General features: G+C 41.2%; 1 protein-coding gene across 3 annotated transcripts in view; it reads right to left on the bottom strand.

Moving 5' to 3' along the window:
* The window catches only part of rif1 (replication timing regulatory factor 1), a 32,919-nt gene that overhangs the window by 7,496 nt on the left and 6,622 nt on the right, over positions 1-18,801 (bottom strand). For 2 of the 3 annotated variants that reach the window (XM_060929968.1, XM_060929966.1), the window contains exons 8-29: positions 13,115-13,207; positions 12,873-13,011; positions 12,636-12,787; positions 12,414-12,531; positions 12,111-12,287; positions 11,800-11,910; positions 8,111-8,173; positions 7,892-7,995; positions 7,463-7,549; positions 7,256-7,329; positions 6,904-7,084; positions 6,714-6,821; positions 6,478-6,627; positions 5,078-5,177; positions 4,714-4,981; positions 4,554-4,599; positions 4,235-4,437; positions 3,993-4,086; positions 629-760; positions 400-542; positions 226-315; positions 31-91 (exon numbers count right to left, since the gene is read on the bottom strand). In XM_060929968.1, coding sequence (XP_060785951.1) covers positions 31-91; positions 226-315; positions 400-542; positions 629-760; positions 3,993-4,086; positions 4,235-4,437; positions 4,554-4,599; positions 4,714-4,981; positions 5,078-5,177; positions 6,478-6,627; positions 6,714-6,821; positions 6,904-7,084; positions 7,256-7,329; positions 7,463-7,549; positions 7,892-7,995; positions 8,111-8,173; positions 11,800-11,910; positions 12,111-12,287; positions 12,414-12,531; positions 12,636-12,787; positions 12,873-13,011; positions 13,115-13,207 — 2,694 coding nt within the window. The remainder of the gene's footprint in view (positions 1-30; positions 92-225; positions 316-399; positions 543-628; positions 761-3,992; positions 4,087-4,234; positions 4,438-4,553; positions 4,600-4,713; positions 4,982-5,077; positions 5,178-6,477; positions 6,628-6,713; positions 6,822-6,903; positions 7,085-7,255; positions 7,330-7,462; positions 7,550-7,891; positions 7,996-8,110; positions 8,174-11,799; positions 11,911-12,110; positions 12,288-12,413; positions 12,532-12,635; positions 12,788-12,872; positions 13,012-13,114; positions 13,208-18,801) is intronic. The other variant, XM_060929967.1, reaches the window with a different exon arrangement.

Here is an 18,801-nt window from a genome sequence, read left to right as displayed (position 1 = left end):
TTCAGTCCAGTCAGATATACACAGTCTTACCTTTGGTTCAGCGACATTAATTTCTTTGGTCTCAGCTTGTTCCTGTGTTGACAATTTGTCCCTAAATGGAAACACATGCTGGTAAATATCTCAGTACTGAAAGGCATAGAGATGCTAAGATAATGAAACTAATGTGCCAAAAATAAATAAAATCCCCACACCACGAGAACCCAACACACAAACACCAGTACATACAAGGATTCCTCCTGGCTCTGAGTGTACTGTGTAAAGACTGTGGTATCCAAAGACGCATCCAAATTATTATACATAGCAGGTATATCAACCCTAGAAAAGAAATAAAGCATTACATAAAGTAAACGTCTAAGACATTTTGCTGCAGTACAAAACCTGCCACATTTGCTTTAGTACCTTTTAGTTCTTTTAACCTCCTTCTGATGTTCAGTCAACACTCTCTCCTTTGTTTCAGGTGGAATGAAGACAAAATCTACTGATGCCTCCTCCTCAAGAACTTCTTTTCGTGGTGGCTTTGGAGACCCAAAATCCAGCTTTACCTGCAAGCGTTACACCACCATTAGCCAAAATACATGATAAAACTAATAAGATCCAAATTTAAAGGGTAATATTTCAGGTCATTTACAGATACAGGCTTGGAGGGTGTTTCAGAGCTTCTTTCCTTTAGCTCCGCTGCCCGGGTTAGTAAGGAGTCTCTCTTTCCCACTGATGTCACCATCATCCCACTGATTTTGGTGTCAAGTTGAGAACACTCACTCTGCTCAAAACAAAATCGACCATGTAGATCAATACATTTGGTGCACCATTTCAGATTCAACAAATGCCAAAAAAAAAAAAATTGTTTAAAATGTGTGGCCTCCTGCGTAAACCCTTCCAGGTGATGAAATTCAATGAGTATCTTGCATGGTACACTGTCATTCAGCGCACCACATTGAGTATAAGAAGTGTACTTAGTTTACTAAGTATTATGATCTTACATCAGTGTTGTAGTTGAGTCACTAAACCTCGAGTCCAAGTCCAGTTTCGACCCCCCAGTGTCTATCTGATGCACACACCAAGGCGGGACACTCTTGCACGAAATTAGTACAAAACTAGAAAAGCACTCGGAAAGCGCAGACCTCCGCCAAGAATCCTTTTAAAAAAATCCGGGATCCAGAAGGTGATCCGGATCACTGCCAAAATTTAATGGATTGTTACTTGTGCCCAGTCACACCTCTGGAAAAAATTTCAGAGCAATCCGTTCATTACTTTTTCCATAATGTTGCTAACAGACAAACCAACAAACGCTACTGAAAACATAACCTCCTTGGCGGAGGTAATAGTAATAACTAGAATGCATTTCCAGAGAAAATGCGAACGTGTGCTTGCTCAGGTGCACCGCCATGGTGACCCGAAGAGAGAGGCGACCGCACGCCCACACAAGTTTTGCGTCAACACGCAAAAGTTTGGCCAAGACACAAGGCAGATTCTCATACGGAGATGACAGGCTGGCAAGGTTCTTTACAGGGACATCCCAGAGCATCACTAACATGAAAATGTAGATATAATTCTAAATCCGTAAAGAGATATGACCCAAAACACGTTTTTGCTCATTATGGCGCCCCCTAGTGGCCAAATGACACCAAATTTGATGAGGGTAGTTTGGATGGTGTCCAAAGTCATGCCACCAAATATGGTCTTGATACGTCAAAGCGTTTCCGTGATATAAGCTCACTTCCTGTTTGGTGGCTTCGCCATCAATTTTGATCGGCTGCCACGGATGAACGCTTCGACGTAGGAGAGCGAAACGAATATCATTCATTAGGCATGGACTGGAGATCATGTGTGCCAAGTTTCGTGATGATCGGACAAACCATGCGGCCAGGGTCACGCTACCTTCACTTTGGACAAAATTCAAAATGGCGGAAAATCTAATAAGGCGGGGAATTACGTCAGAGGGTGCGTTGGAATTGTCTAGCTCCAAGGATTCCAACGGCACCAGACTTATGAAAATCGGACATTCAGATCAAAAGTTACGTGCATGAACGCATGTAAGACTGTGATCAGTTGGTGGCGCTACAGCGTGAGACGTACCAACATGAAACTTGATGAAATCAATCAGGGTTCAGTTCTCCATCACTGTACCAAGTTTCATGGCTTTACACCTTATGGTTTGGCCTACAGAAGGAAAAATCTGTGTTTTGCGTCGCACGCCCATTCATTTCAATGGGGAAAAAATTAATCCTTTAAAAAATTCCGGGATCCAAAAGGTGATCCGGATCACCGCCAAAATTTAATGGATTGTTACTTGTGCCCAGTCACACCTCTGGAAAAAGTTTCAGAGCAATCCATTCATTACTTTTTCCATAATGTTGCTAACAGACAAACCAACATTACCGAAAACATAACCTCCTTGGCGGAGGTAATTAAAGTAGATATAAACATCTTATGCAAATTACGGCATGTTACAAAAAAATAAGGAAAAAATCAGAGTCCTCGTCTCCAATTTACAAGTCTGAATGCAGCTAACGCACGAGTCTGAGTCCAAGTGCTCAAGTCCAAGTCAAGTCACAAGTCCTTAAAGGAACAGTCCACCGTACTTCCATAATGAAATATGCTCTTATCTGAATTGAGACGAGCTGCTCCGTACCTCTCCGAGCTTTGCGCGACCTCCCAGTCAGTCAGACGCGCTGTCACTCCTGTTAGCAATGTAGCTAGGCTCAGTATGGCCAATGGTATTTTTTGGGGCTGTAGTTAGATGCGACCAAACTCTTCCGCGTTTTTCCTGTTTACATAGGTTTATATGACCAGTGATATGAAACAAGTTCAGTTACACAAATTGAAACGTAGCGATTTTCTATGCTATGGAAAGTCCGCACTATAATGACAGGCGTACTAACACCTTCTGCGCGCTTCGACAGCGCATTGATATCTGAGCTCCGTATCAATGCGCTGCCGAAGCGCGCAGAAGGTGTTAGTACGCCTGTCATTATAGTGCGGACTTTCCATAGCATAGAAAATCGCTACGTTTCAATTTGTGTAACTGAACTTGTTTCATATCACTGGTCATATAAACCTATGTAAACAGGAAAAACGCGGAAGAGTTTGGTCGCATCTAACTACAGCCCCAAAAAATACCATTGGCCATGCTGAGCCTAGCTACATTGCTAACAGGAGTGACAGCGCGTCTGACTGACTGGGAGGTCGCGCAAAGCTCGGAGAGGTACGGATCAGCTCGTCTCAATTCAGATAAGAGCATATTTCATTATGGAAGTATGGTGGACTGTTCCTTTAAAATTAGGGCACGAGTCAGACTCGAGTCCTACAAGCCTGGCTTATTTATTATTACAGTGATGTGTGAAGTGCAATATCTTTCCTGCTCCCCCCCCCCCGACACACACACACACACACACACACACACACACACACACACACACACCCTAACCCCACTTCTCCCTCCTTCCTCTCTTCCCCATATCTTATTCTTTTATATTTGTATATGTAAATACTTAATTTATCTAGAAGTTCTCCATTTCTTTTCTCTGTTTATCTGTAATGATGATGCTGGAATCTTAATTTCCCTGAGGGAACCCACCCAAAGGGATCAATAAAGTTTTATCTAATCTAATCTAATGTGGAGGTGGGATCGAGCACCAGTCTGTGAAAGGAGAGAAGCCAGGAGAATAAGCAAGCGGCAGAGTGGTCGCACCTGCAGCGGATTTAATTGCTGAGTGTGCTCTGTTTTGCAGTGAAAGGCAGAAGGGGTAAATGCTGACAGACCAATAGAGACAGATGTCAATCCAGCATAGAGCTGTGTGCATGTGTATACAAGGTCACCGAGTGTCTCAGAGTGAAAATGCTATTTAATAAAACCTCTGAAAGCAAAGTGAGAAATAAGCACAAGTAAAAAACAGTCCGCCTGTCCCCGATCTCTTGAACCCAGTTCTAATCACAACTGGTTAGTCAGGTTTTTACTACTGTGATTCTATCTGATGCTAGAAAGAACTTACTGAAGACTGTCCGCTGAAATCCTCAGAGGTTTCAACTCCTTGAAAACCAGGTAAAATTAAGGGAGACTTCTGCTTAGCTTGGCTTAAAACAGGCCTAGAAGAACATTTTGTTTCATCAGTCATGGCTTTTTGGGGCCAAGGCACTTTTTGTATAATAAAATAAGAAATACCTTAAAAATCCTTATTAGACCCAAATATACATACAAAGTCTTGCATTAGACATCTAAATATACAACACGCACCTGAGACTCTCAGGATACGTCAGCACAACAGCATTTCCAAAAGTGGCGTTCCAGAACTGAGTGACGACAGAGCGGACTTGTTTGTTCTTGTGTTGGAAAAGTACACAGAGCAAAGGAGACAAAATCTCCAGCAGCTCATCATCGTACTGCAGTGCAGAACGCGTTTGCAGGGTGCCGAGCACATCTCCTACCAGCTTTTCCAACTAAATTGAAGGTAGAAAAAAAAATTAGGTTTAAATAGGATATCAGGGTTGTAACTAAAGAATGAGGTAATATCTATAGGTGAGGAGTATCGCCTGTACTTCAACAATACATTTACCTTAGATCCTAGCACAGAGTGCGTCTTTGACTGTTCACCTTCTGAACTATAGGAATTAAAAGAAAGAAAAATGCATTTAGTACATGTTGAGGTATTCAGGTTTTGTATGAAGAAATTCAAATTACCACCATGTAGGTACTCGAAATTACTGAAAACTCACCTGCCTACTTGACCATAAAGAAGTGCAAGAGGTTTGGTGAGGGAAGCCAATGACTCTTGGATAACGGTGGGTAGTGCAATGTTTGTGAAGAGAAGAGATATAATGGAGGAAAGCATTGCACAAATGCCACTTAAAACTGCACTGTTCTCTTCTGAAGAGGCCAAAGTTAGGAAAACTTCTAAAGACCACACCAAGAGCACATGAAAGTGTGAAAGATTTCCCAGAGCTTTGTTCCTCTTTCGAACCCAACCAAGTGGTGTGTGAGGGGCTAAGGAGAGAAAGATTCATTGTTAATTGTAAAACCATTAAAAAAAAAAAAAAGTCCCATTTAGTTCCATCTAAAGCAACAGACATGATGTCTTACATTTCATCTTCTGCTGAAACTGAGGTGTAAATGGAGAGAAGTCCACATTTTCAATAATGGACAGCAAGATATTTACCACTGCGTCAAGAGTGGACAAACTCTAGACAGAGGAAAAGAGCACGCCATTAATTTGACACAAATATAATTGGGGGGGGAGCAAAAAAAAAACAAACCCTGGTCATCCCTTAGCAAAAAGAAGTTTATTCAAGTGTACTATGAGTATACTTATTTTTTTACTAAAACTGCAGAAGTATACTTGAAGTTGACTTTTTATAAACTATATTTTATATACTTAAGAATAGTATAGTGAAGTATACTTGGCTTATACTGAAAAGTATAAATAAAAGTCAAAGACTAAGTACATTAATACTAAGACTTATACTTTAATACTAAAACGTATACTTTAGTATACTTTTCACGTTTTTCTGCCACAAAGTACTAATACTTAGTATATCTTGCTCCAAGTGCATAATAAGGTCAAGTCATTGACTCATGCTTAACATTTAATTTATATATTAATATAATGCTGGAGTTTAAAACTTTACAGTATATAGTATGTGTGCTCAATTGCATTATCTTTATGTACCTTAAAATCATACACAAAAACAGAAAAACTTTTGACTTGACTTTATTGATCAATTTCTCCAGTAAGGAAGGACTTGATTTCATAGGTCTTTATTTTTGAAATGTTTGAAAATATATCAAACTTGTTTTCAACATTCTGTCTTGTGATTTTGTGAATGCATCACACTCTTGTGTACATACAGTATGAGTAAACTTTAAGAATACATTAAGGAGTATATTTCCAGTATATAAATAGTAAGCTACAAGTAATATGCCAAGCAAACTTAAAGTATAACAAGTAAACTAGTGAAATAACCAACGTTTATAACAGTATACTTAAAGTATACAATAATAAACTAAAAATAGGGACTTGAAGTATGTAACTAAGGGGTGTTGTGGCTCAGTCAACTAAAGCGCCATACCATAAATCTGGGGACCTGGGTTCGATTCCAACCCAAGGTAATTTCCTGATCCCTCTCCTGCTCATTTCCTGTCTCTACACTGTCCTATCCAATAAAGGTGAAAAAAGCCCAAAAAAAGAAGTATATCGATAAGTGTACTTGCGGTATACTTTAAGCATGCAAGAGGGATATACCAAGTACATTGATAGTATATAGATGAGTGTACTTGTTGTATACTTTAAAGTATACTTTTATAAACTTGAAATGTTCCAATTTAGTCCGAAAAAGTATTAAATTTGTATACTTTCTAGTACACTAAAAGTACATGGTCTGTAGTATACTTGCTATACTTATACTCATACTGAAGCATACTTAATAAAATGAACTTTAAGTATACTACTTTTTGCTAAGGGATGTTCCACGTTTCCTGTATACCTTCAGGGCTTCACCATCCAGTGCAGCAGATATCCTGGCACACAACTCTTCACAGCACACATTCTCTTCTGCTGTGGCCACGAGAGCTGAGCAGAGAGCAAAAGCCTTGTATAGTCGAGACCAAGTGCTCAGCATGGTCTTCTGAGTCATCTGTTGCAGAAATCACAGTAAAGCGGTCTGTGTGAGCAACCAACTATAAAGCCTAAAATGCGTGAGAAATGCAGATGGTTACTGACCTGGGGAAGACTGGAGCCAGACAAAAGATGCGTAATGGGAAACATCAAGGCACTATGAATTGCACTGAAATTATGCTCCAGGGCATCTCCTTGATTCACCTCATTTGTCTGTTAAAAAGGTGGTGATCTGTTAAATGCTCAAAATTAAAATAAACAAAAAGGAGTAACCTACTATCGACACAGAACAAACCTGTGTAATGGTATCAGTTAAAGGGTTCACAACTACACTCCACATTCTCCACAAATGCTCTTTGTTTTCCACAGCCTCCACACTGCCACTGACCGTTCCCAAAACCGACTCTCCAAAGGCCAGGGGGGATGTTGGCCCGCAGAGACCACAACTGACGAGGGTTTCCAAGCACACAAAAAACCTACCAAAGAGCAAGAAAGAAAGGCAAGCCAATGCAGTAAATGCATTTCTATTAAGCAACTCTGAAAGGTTTTCATCATGGATCCGTTAAGCAAACCTAGGCTTCTCCTTATACCAAAAAGACTTGTTTCAGTGGTAATAACAACAATACACAACCCTCTACAAAACTCACCTTTCATCAGTCACAAATGATGACAGCATACTGCTCTTGTAGAACAGGAGAATCAAGAAAAGAGCTGGGGTACCCTGTGTACAAACGGATAACATTTTCACACATATAACGTGCATAGAAAGGCTCGCCAAGTCGAACATTTTAGGACTGTTCCAAAATACAAGTTCTTATAAAATGGTCAGCTGCAAACATCAACCCCAAACTCACATTCAAGACATCCATGTTGGCCACTTGATATGCTGCAGACCCAAGCACCTTCTGAGGTAAAGCTTTCACAGTAGCTTCCAACAAAGCCTTTAAAAAGTCAGACCAAAATTAAATAAATAAATTAATAAATGCACAGCATAGAAAGCAGTGTTGGATAATATCCAGGATGAGATGAGCACAAAAGACTTTTGTATGGAATTAAAAATCACTTCCATCAAACACTAGCAATGAATCAATATAAGTCTGAGGTTTTCAAGTCTTAGGGTTCCATGAGGATTCAAAAGCCTTGGGGTGTTGGCATTCCAAAATTTAGAAACGTCAACAAACTCTTGAATGAGTACTTTGTAAATAGCATCCGCTGCTAGAGTTGAATGAAGCTCATTTTCAAGAGCAGCCATTTGCTGCTCTTGAAAATGTGAGATGCTTTACCAGAGCCCGTGGAGCTGGCAAGGCTTCAGAAGACACAATAGACTGCAGGGCCTGCAGCAGGAGAGTAAGTACTTCAGAACCTTGTCTCTCCTTCTTATTGCCAGCTGTTTAAAAAAAAAAAAAAGGAACACATGCAACATTAAACAGCAGAACACTTTAGTCATGTATGAGTATTTATTTATTCATTCATTCAGATTTATAAACCACTGCAGCACTCACTAGCTTCTATTGTAGTATTGACATGGCCAACAAGGCTGGTCCATATCAAACTCAGCAACGCTTCTAAAAGAAAAATATGCCCATTTTGTTAGTTTCATTTTAAGAGTATAAAACTGCAAAAACAATGTGCTAGTCAGGGTATGTATATGGAAACGGTTCAAGCAAGCTCTGAGCCAAAAGGCGTTTCTAGGGACGCCCCATAAGCCAAGCATCTTCCGTAAATGATAAATATTGTACAATGACAAATCAGCCACAGGAGCCTGATATACATCTGGAAGAAATTCCACACAGTGACTTGGTAAATGTACAAATGCTTGTTAAAATGAAGTACCCATCCACTGAAAATTACAACAGAGGCTCTTCAGGGGTTGGCAACTGCACAATAAGACTATTGTCTCCTAAGAGTAAATGCCAAATTATCCAAATTCATATTATTCAGGTGGGCCCATTATTAGGACCAGTTTTGCTTTCAATTCATTTCGATAATTTTAAAATGGCACAGCAACGTGCAGCTGCATACACTAGATCCTAAACAATCAGAAGCAAATGTATACAGTGGTGCTTGAAAGTTTGCGAACCCTTTAGAATTTTCTATATTTCTGCATAAATATGACCTAAAACATCATCAGATTTGCACACAAGTCCTAAAAGTAAAGAGAACCCAGTTAAACAAATGAGACAAAAAAATTACAACACTTGGTCATTTATTTATTGAGGAAAATGATCCAATATTACATATCTGTGAGTGGCAAAAGTATGTGAACCTCGAGGATTAGCAGCTAATTTGAAGGTGAAATTAGAGTCAGGTGTTTTCAATCAATGGGATGACAATCAGGTGTGAGTGGGCACCCTGTTTTATTTAAAGAACAGGGATCTATCAAAGTCTGATCTTCACAACACATGTTTGTGGAAGTGCATCATGGCACGAACAAAGGCGATTTCTGAGGACCTCAGAAAAAACATTATTGATGCTCATCAGGCTGGAAAAGGTTACAAAACCATCTCTAAAGAGTCACAGTCAGACAGATTGTGTACAAATGGAGGAAATCCAAGACCATTGTTACCCTCCTCAGGAGTGGTCGACTAACAAAGATCACTCCAAGAGCAAGGCATGTAATAGTTGGCGAGGTCACAAAGGACCCCAGGGTAACTGCTAAGCAACTGAAGACCTCTCTCACATTGGCTAATGTTCATGAGTCCACCATCAGGAGAACACTGAACAACAATGGTGTGCATGGCAGGGTTGCAAGGAGAAAGCCACTGCTCTCCAAAAAGAACATTGCTGCTCATCTGCAGTTTGCTAAAGATCACGTGGACGAGCCAGAAGGCTATTGGAAAAATGTTTTGTGGATGGATGAGACCAAAATAGAACTTTTTGGTTTAAATGAGAAGCGTTAAGTTTGGAGAAAGAAAAACGCTGCATTCCAGAATAAGAACCTTATCCCATCTGTGAAAGATGGTGGTGGTAGTATCATGGTTTGGGCCTGTTTTGCTGCATCTGGGCCAGGACGGCTTGCCATCATTGATGGAACAATGAATTCTGAATTCTACCAGCGAATTCTAAAGGAAACTGTCAGGACATCTGTCTATGAACTGAATCTCAAGAGAAGGTGGGTCATGCAGCAAGACAACGACCGTAAGCACACAAGTCGTTCTACCAAAGAATGGTTAAAGAAAAAAAAAATTGTTCAAGTTTTGGAATGGCCAAGTCAAAGTCCTGACTTTAATCCAGTTGAAATGTTGTGGAAGGACCCAAAGTGAGCAGTTCATGTGAGGAAACCACCCAACATCCCAGAGTTGAAGCTGTTCTGTACAGAGGAATGGGCTAAAATTCCTCCAAGCCGGTGTGCAGGACTGATCAACAGTTACTGGAAACATTTAGTCGCAGTTATTGCTGCACAAGGGGGTCACACCAGATACTGAAAGCAAAGGTTCACATACTTTTGCCACTCACATATGTAATTATTGGATCATTTTCCTCAATAAATAAATGACCAAGTATAATATCTTGGTCTCATTTGTTTAACTGGGTTCTCTTTATCTACTTTTAGGATTTGTGTGAAAATCTGATGTTTTAGGTCATATTTATGCAGGAATATAGAAAATTCTAAAGGGTTCACAAACTTTCAAGCACCACTGTAAATGGTCCCAACATTAAGGGGTACTCTAAAGTCACCGATATACTGAACATTTTAAGGAAACCTTATAGGTCAGCGTTACCTATAACAATGGCAGGAATGGTTAGAAGCAGGGCTTTGAACCGGAATTTTTTTCCTATTGGTTCGTTCCGAACAGAAACGGAATTTTAACGTTTCCAGTTTTGGGTTCCACCATTAAATAGACGTTCCCGAACCGGTTAGAACAAAAAAATTTAGTTCCCGGAACGGTTAATTACGTTCCCTCTCAGCTGTTTAACAAATGGCTATAAAATTATGTCTCTGTCTCATCCAGCTTAAGCCAAATGTAGGCTAATTCTATTACAACCTTCATTAAATAAGACAAGAAATAATTCAAAACAATTATTATTTCAAATGTTGGCGATTTGGATTCTCAGTATGTCTTCCCATCTACACAAACAGAAAAAGTGCCAAAAATGAAAGATAATTCGTTTAGTGTGTTACCAAAGGCTAGTCAGGCCCTATAGAGGGCTACCGCATGACGTCACCGCGCCGCGAGATTTTGTTAGGCGCCATATTGGAAGTACACATCTATGCAAGTACATACATACATAACAAACTACAGCTGAAATGTAGCCAGGGCCGGTTCTGCCCTAATCTGGACCCGGGTGCAACATCGCGCAACCCCCCCCCCCAAAAAAACAGTCTAAATCAGGACAACCATCACATAACTATAACTATAAACATTTTATATCAACTATTTTAACTAAATGGGCTATAATAAATAAGCCTGCAGGCAGCCACGGCGGGCTGCCTCAGAAAAGTAACCATTCAATGACAACTGAAAGCCTGCAGCCACGGCGGGCTGCCTCAGAAAAGTAACCATTTGTCCTACCTTAAAACTCGTTTTGCATTTTCTGCCTCCTTTTTTGTATTTTCAACCCTCCGTTTATTTTCTTTCCTTTTCTGAAAACCCGATTTGTGTCCAGACATTTTGTTCTGCTACCAACGAACTAACTCGTCAGGTCTCGTCTCTCGAGCCCGCGATGATTCCCGTGGAAAGGGCAACAATTGATACATTTTTACAAACAGCCAATAGGGAGGTTGCAACATTCAGGCTCTTCTTTGCTCAGACACTCAGTAATGCATTTACTCACTAGTAGTCCACCTTCCCGCTCTCTCCATTCAATCAGCGAACGTCACACAGGAAGTGAACCCCAGCGGGTCATAGAAACTTGCGCAGGAGAAGAATGACTATTTGTAGGCTACAGAAACTTTGAGGAACGAAATAAAAACCGGTATTAACCGGTTACCATTATTTTTAATAAGCGTTTCTGTTCCGGAACATAAAAAATAATAAAGTTTCTGGTTTCGTTTCTGTTCCATGTGAAATAGAAAAAGTTCCCGGTTTTCGTTTTCGTTCCTTGAACCGGTTCAAAGCCCTGGTTAGAAGTAAAGTACAGTTTATTTATCGAAAATTCACACACCATAATTCACTGAATCAAGTCTGGATGCAAGTGTACACGGTCTCAAAAACTAGACATTGCAGCACGAATTAAGGCAATTGATTACCTGGAGCATCTTTGCCCACAGAGATGAAGCCATCTCTCACAGCTGTAATGAGTGTGGAGGAGTGCTTGCTGAAGAAAGAGTGGCTGCTGAGAAGACTGTGCGTCAAAGGCTCTGAAAAAAGCAAGAGTATGCAATTATATTACAGCTCACGTACAGCCAGCGTGCTGCAGTCTCTTAAACTTTCAAAAAAAGTAGTATATAGAGAGGAAAGGGCCTGGAATTACAATCATAATCTATAGTTTTGCAGTTAACCAGTCAAAAGCAATCATGGAAAATGTGAAATCAAACAAAAGTATGAAATACTATTTTACCAAGACTGAGCTGCAGACTGTTCTTGGCTGCAGCAGCACTGGCCTGTGAGCCTAGAAAGTAGTGCAGCAGCATCTCTAGCCCCAGCAGCTGGATGGAGGTGTAGGACTGCGGGATGCTCACGCTGCTGTTAAGACTCAGACGAGAGCTAGCACCTGGACTGCTACATGAGGGAACACCTAACATGGATGCATGAATCAATTAGAGAGAGAGAACGCATAGGTTTTAAGGGAAAACAACAACATACGTACTGTCCGGGGGGGGACACACCCCCACACACGACACCCCACACCCATTTCCTATACCTGGTTTAGGAGTCACTAGTCCAACACCATTACTCTGGCTTGTGCTTCTCGCAGGAGTGGCTGGAGGAACCAATGAGGCGTCTGGAGGAAGTGTGCTAAGCAGCAGTGGTACACCAATCTTTATACAGAAAAGAGTTGTGTTTTAGAACCTTCCAACACTCAATAGTGTAAAAATTTGTGCTGCTTGTATTACACTGAAAGTTACATTATATCCTGGTTTACCTGTTCAAAGTTAGCAGACAGATTAGGCCCCAGTTTGACCACCAGATACCACCAGACCTCTAATTTGGTTAGCAGCAAGGCTTCAGTCCTCACAAGGATGGAGCTGAGGGGCTGCATGAGCAGTTTTAGTCGCTTGCTGCTACAGAGAATATCTGGAAAAGACATTTAATCCAGTCTGATCCAATCCATACTAAATGACAAAGATCAATGTTTGTAGTAGTCTAGTCAACTGCTCACCTGGATTAAGAGCAAAGTTGTCAATAAGACTCTTCCACGCTATAAAGGCAATTTTCTTAATACTGGGAGAGGAGCTGCGGAAGCCCAGCTCTTCTAAATAGAGCAGTGAGTTTATGAAGGCACCTCCTTTATGGAGCAACTAAATAGAAACGGAGGCAACACATGTCAAATTTACCTCCACCAAACATATCAGTACTTACAAAAGAAAGATCCTGAGTAGCAGGATCATGTGCATGCTTTACCTTGCCCAGAAGCTTTACAAATAAAGGCCAGAGCTTCAGCACATTGCTCTCATTCTTGGTGGAGAAGAGTTTCTGCATCTCAGGTATAAGTTTCTTAAAGAAAGAAAGAAAGAAAGAAAGAAAGAAAGAAAGAAAGAAAGAAAGAAAGAAAGAAAGAAAGAAAGGAGAGAAAGAAAGAGAGAAAGAAAGAGAGAAAGAGAGAAAGAAAGAGAGAGAAGTGCCAGTTATTGGAAGAACATTGTGAAAGAGATGTACAAGGGTGCGTGTCCATACAGCATTTTCTCTGGCAGAAAAGTGCTGGCTTCATCCCAGTGCTTAATCAACAACAATTTATTTAAAAAAAAATAAAATAAAAAAAACACTGCCTGTGGGTTTTGTTTCTATGACAACAATATTGACAACATTTCACCACTCATATCGCCATCAAGCTTCTTTTTCTCTCATCAGGGTGAGGAGTACCACCCATGATTGGGTAGCAGAAAAAGAACGACGGTGATGACACCAGCATCTTTCTGAAAAATTTCAGAGATTTTCAACTAGAATCAACTAGTAGCTGAACAAAAAAGGCAAAGTGCTCTGAAAAAGAGAGTGGGGGGAAAATGCTGCTTGCAGAGCTTTTTTCTAGGCAGCCACAAATGCACTCCCCTCATTGGGAAAGCTTGGAGAATTGGGGGGGGGGACCACACACGCTGGTGCTCAGAGGAGAGGGAAAAAACACATACACAGCTTGCTCGTTGCTCCAGTTACCGGTAAATTTGACAATATTTGAAACAGTACAGCATCATCGTTTTACAAATTTCAGCGGTTAACATTACTGCACTTCACTTTTTTCACTATACTTTGAAATGCGCCTTTAAGAGTTCACTCTTTTACCCACACTAAAGGCCTCTGCATGCTCTTGCGACAAGGCTTTCGCAGATAGCTTTTCGCAGACAGTTGTAATTTATCGTTGAGCGGGGAGTAATAGGCGTGCGCGATGTTATTCACTGCCACAACGCAAGGGGGCGCGAAGTCGCGAAATCGCTAGGAGTAGTTGGTGGGTGTGGTTAGTGGAGTGTTTATCCTCCGGTTACTTATAATGACTAGAACTGGAGTCGTATAGATGTACGTACTTCCTCACTTCCTCGATCAACCGCTCTTCGTGCTGCTCCATCTTCGCTCGTGTTTTTAAAAATGGTGGTCATGAAAACAAACCAAACCGGGAAAGTAGGGAAGCAGAAGTGCGTGTACAGCGGATGTAGAGTGGACCAATCAGAGCCCTCTTGTCTGCGAGGCTGTCTGCGGTGGTCACAATTTTTGGTAGGTGCACGCAGAGCGTCTGCGAAGGGGGGGGGGCTACGCAGACGCCATCTGCGAGGACTGGGTTGTCAGCATAAATTGGCCTTAAGACTAAACCAGCAGCTTCTGGGCATGACGCAAGTATAACACTAACAGTGAAGAGCTCTCCCTCTGACCAGTGACCTGCCACACCACCTTGAGTTATCTAGCCAAGTTTGGGAAGACGTTATGGATTTGACAGCTGCTGAATGAACTAGTGACAGATTGCTGAAACGTGTCGAGAAACCAAGGCTCTCGGAGTGAGATTTGACGATATTTTGCTTTTAGGGCAAGTGATAGTGTAGAAGGTGGAGTCCCCTTCTACAGCTTTGGGCAAAAGGTGTCTCAAGTCACCTGTGGTAAGAGGAGACAATAAATCTAGCCTGATGAAACATGAGAGACACGTACATCACAGTTTGTATAAAGAATTCCAGGAATAGAAGGTGCACATGATCACAAAAAGTGAAAAAAAGATTGCCTAAATGATGGGTACTGAATTTTGTCCATGTTTGGCTTATTCACAATATTTCCTGTCCTGAATCTAGCCAACAGATTCACCTGCTTGTAAAGTTTAGCCGCCTAACGTTACACAGTGCCAACTGGCAGCCAGCCACTGATGATGGCACTAAGGCTGTTTGTCTCTTTAGCCTATGTCCACATTAATACGTTTTAGCTTTAAAACGCATCACTTTTGCTACATTTACACCTGGGGCCCATGAAACTAGAGTTTTCAAGACCCTAAAACGGAGACTTTTAGAACCGCTGTTGGCCCCGTTTTAGTTTGAAAACTGGAGTAGTTTGTAGCGTAGACAGGCATAAATGGAGACGTTTGGAAACAAATGACGCGGACACCCACGTTCGCTTCCTGATTGGGTCTCAGACAGTGTATCCTTCCCTGATTCATCGCGCTCCTATTCTGTGACCCTTAACTGGAAAAAACAAACGGCATCAGCGGTTTATAACGGCATGCGCATCTCCAGTGCTCAGCGTACATGAGTACAGCCCCTTTGAAAAGTAACATTTTAAACAATCTCAATGAACACAAACAATTTCCAAAATGTTGACAAGACAAAGTTTAATACAACATCCGTTTAACTTATAATGTGAAAGTAAGGTTAATAATATAAACTTAGATTACACATTTTTCAGTTTTACTCAAATTAGGGTGGTGCAAAAATGAGTACATGCTGGATGGAGAGTGATGCTCAACTTGTCTCTTCAGAATTCCCCATAGGTGTTCGATTGGGTTCAGATCAGGAGACAGACTTGGCCACTGAATCACTTTCACCCTGTTCTTCTTCAGAAATCCAACAGTGGCCTTAGATGTGTGTTTAGGATCATTGTCATGTTGGAAAAGTGCATGACGACCAAGGGCATGGAGTGATTGTAGCATCTTCTCTTTCAGTATAGAGCAATATATCTGTGAATTCATGATGCCATCAATGAAATGCAGCTCCCCGACACCAGCAGCACTCATGCAGCCTCACATAAGGACACTGCCACCACCATGTTTCACTGTAGGCACCAGGCATTTTTCTTTATATTCCTCACCTTTGCGACACCATACAGTTTTGAAGCCATCAATTCCAAAAACATTTATCTTGGTCTCATCTCTCCAGAGTATAGAGTCCCAGTAGTCTTCATCTTTGTCAGCATAGGCCCTGGCAAACTCTAGGCGAGCTTTTTTGTGCCTGGGCTTTAGGAGAGGCTTCTTTCGTGGACGGCATCCATGCATGCCATTCCTCTGCGGTGTACGCCGTATTGTGTCACGGGAAACAGTCACCCCAGTTTGGCTTTCTACTTCTTTTGATAACTGCAGTGAACTTGCATGCTGATTTTCTTCAACCCTTCTCATCAGAAGACGCTCCTGTCGAGGTGTTAACTTCCGTGGATGACCTGGACGTCTCTGTGAGATGGTTGCAGTTCCAGCTTTCTTAAATTTTTGTACCACTTTTGCTACAGTATTCTGACTGATAAGTAAAGCTTTGCTGATCTTCTTGTAGCCTTCACCTTTGTGGTGTAAAGAAATTATTTTCTTTGGGGAATTCTGAAGAGACAAGTTGAGCATCACTCTCCATCCAGCATCCAGTCACTAAAAGAGGTCATTGTTGAAGAATGTAAAAAGATTGTTGCAAAATGTCGCCAACTTGTTCATTCCATGCCTAGAAGACTTGGTGCTGTCATTAAAAATCATGGAGGCCATACAAAGTACTAGATGTAGTAGTTTTTGTTGTGGGGTGTACTCATTTTTGCACCAGCCTAATTTGAGTAAAACTGAAAAAAAGTTATATTATTAACCTTACTTTCACATAAGTTAAACAGATGTTATATTAAACTTTGTCTTTTCATCATTTTAGAAATTGCTTGTGCTCATTGAGATATTGTTTAAAAATGTTACTTCTCAAAGGGGGTGTACTCATTTACGCTGAGCACTGTACGTGAACGATCATACGATATGCGTTTTCAGGCGCGTTAGTACAGATTATTTCTGATACAGACCTAAAACGCTCATCTGGACGGAGACTGTTTTTGTTTTAAAACTAAAATGCATTAGTGTGGTTGTAGCCTTAAACTACTTAGCAGTCTACTCCTTAAAATCATGAAAGAAAGAATAATGAGGCTATAGAAATAACCTTAGACAGATGGTTGTAAAATTAGCCTACTTATTAGCCCCTTTAACAAATCCCACAATCCACTGCGCAGTTGGGAACTTCCGGTGGCCAACCCCAAGCTGCTGACAACGGTACAAAAACCAATACTGGGCTATATAATCAGTTTATGTTCAAATATTATTACAGGTTTTTCAAGATTAATGCTGCTCAAAATGACTGCACATTTACAATTTGATATAAATGTAAATGTCATCAGTTTCGATGTTCAAATATTGGATGCAAGCTGAAATGTGATGTTATTAGATTGCTTTTATATGTCTAGTTATTGGTTCCACTGTGATGACAAAAAAATTACAGAAGCTTTTAATCGGTTATCCTTATATTATCGCCCATACACTTTCACTCTACACCGTTTACACGAAATACATGTTCCAACTACTCAGCACTATAATGCCGCTTTTCCACTACAAACGCGGCTGAGTCGGGCTGAGCCGTGCCGTGCTGAGTCGGGCTGAGCGGGGCTGTTGGAGTTGCATTTCGACTACAACCGCGCTGAACCGTGCTGGCTGAAAGTGGGTGGACACATTGGGTGGAGTTAGTGAAAGTGGGTGGACGTCAGGTGATGTCGTTAAGCAGCGCAAACAGTGACATCAGTGAGCTTTTAAGCGGTAGTCTCACGACCCGGATAGTAAACAATAAACATGGAGGACATGGAGTCGTTAGTGTTGCTGGTCTTGGTGCTGTGGCTTGTTGTCACCGACAACGCGGACAGATACTGGCAAGAGTGTATAGATGAGGCGAGGCGCATAAGGCTTCAGAAATTCTCGTAATTCTTCTCCTTCCGGGTTTGCGGTGTTTACAGATCCCAGCGCGCTCGCGGGGCATGTGAGGACACTCCTCCTCACCAATCAGTGCACAGGGGAGTGTCTGCTCACGCCCCCAGCCTCACTCGGCTCGCTTTGGCTCGCTTCAGCCCCACTCCAAAACGGTGCGAGTTTTAGGGGCTAAGCAGGGCTGAAGCAAGCTGAGTCGTGCTGGTTTTTGGTAGTCGAAACGCGAGCCGTGTCGGGCTGAAGTGAGCTGAAAAAGGGTAGTGGAAAAGGGCCATTACTCTGGCCAACAACATTAACCGTGTACATTTACATTGATGACAAATTGTAAACGTGCAATCATTTCGAGCAGTATTAATCTTGGAAAAAAAAAATCTAAAAGACCATGTAAACCTGTCATGTTTGAACATGCGATATTTGAACATCAAAACTGATTATATAGCCCAATATTGGTTTTTGTATCGTTATCAGCAGCCTGGAGCTGGCCACCAGCAGTTCCCAACTGCGCAGTGGATTGTGGGATTTGTGAAAGGGGTGAATAACTGCTCCTTTCTACACCTGTCCCCCACACAGACAGAAGCAGGAAGTCACTCCTTCAATGCAGTGTTTAAGTCAAGTCAAGTTTGTATAGCGCTTTAACAATAGACATTGTCCCAAAGCGGCTTTACAGAATCTGAATGTTTAAACCATACAACTGTTGAGGTTTATTAATTTCATCAGTTTGTCTGAATATTTATTTACTGAATTGGTACTGAACTAGTACCGTTACCGTTCTAAAATACCAGGTACTGTACCAGATCAACCCTAATGGACACTCACCCTAGACAACCAGTGCCAATTACTTTTTCCAAAACATATCCCAGCACTAATGTTTATATTACCGAAATACAATATTTGAAAAGCCATTCAGTTTGTTTTATAAATAAAT

This window comes from Neoarius graeffei, chromosome 9, assembly GCF_027579695.1.
Source record: "Neoarius graeffei isolate fNeoGra1 chromosome 9, fNeoGra1.pri, whole genome shotgun sequence".
Taxonomy (NCBI): domain Eukaryota; kingdom Metazoa; phylum Chordata; class Actinopteri; order Siluriformes; family Ariidae; genus Neoarius; species Neoarius graeffei.
The sequence above is the reverse complement of the archived record's forward strand: the minus strand, read 5'-3'. Positions and strand labels throughout refer to the sequence as shown.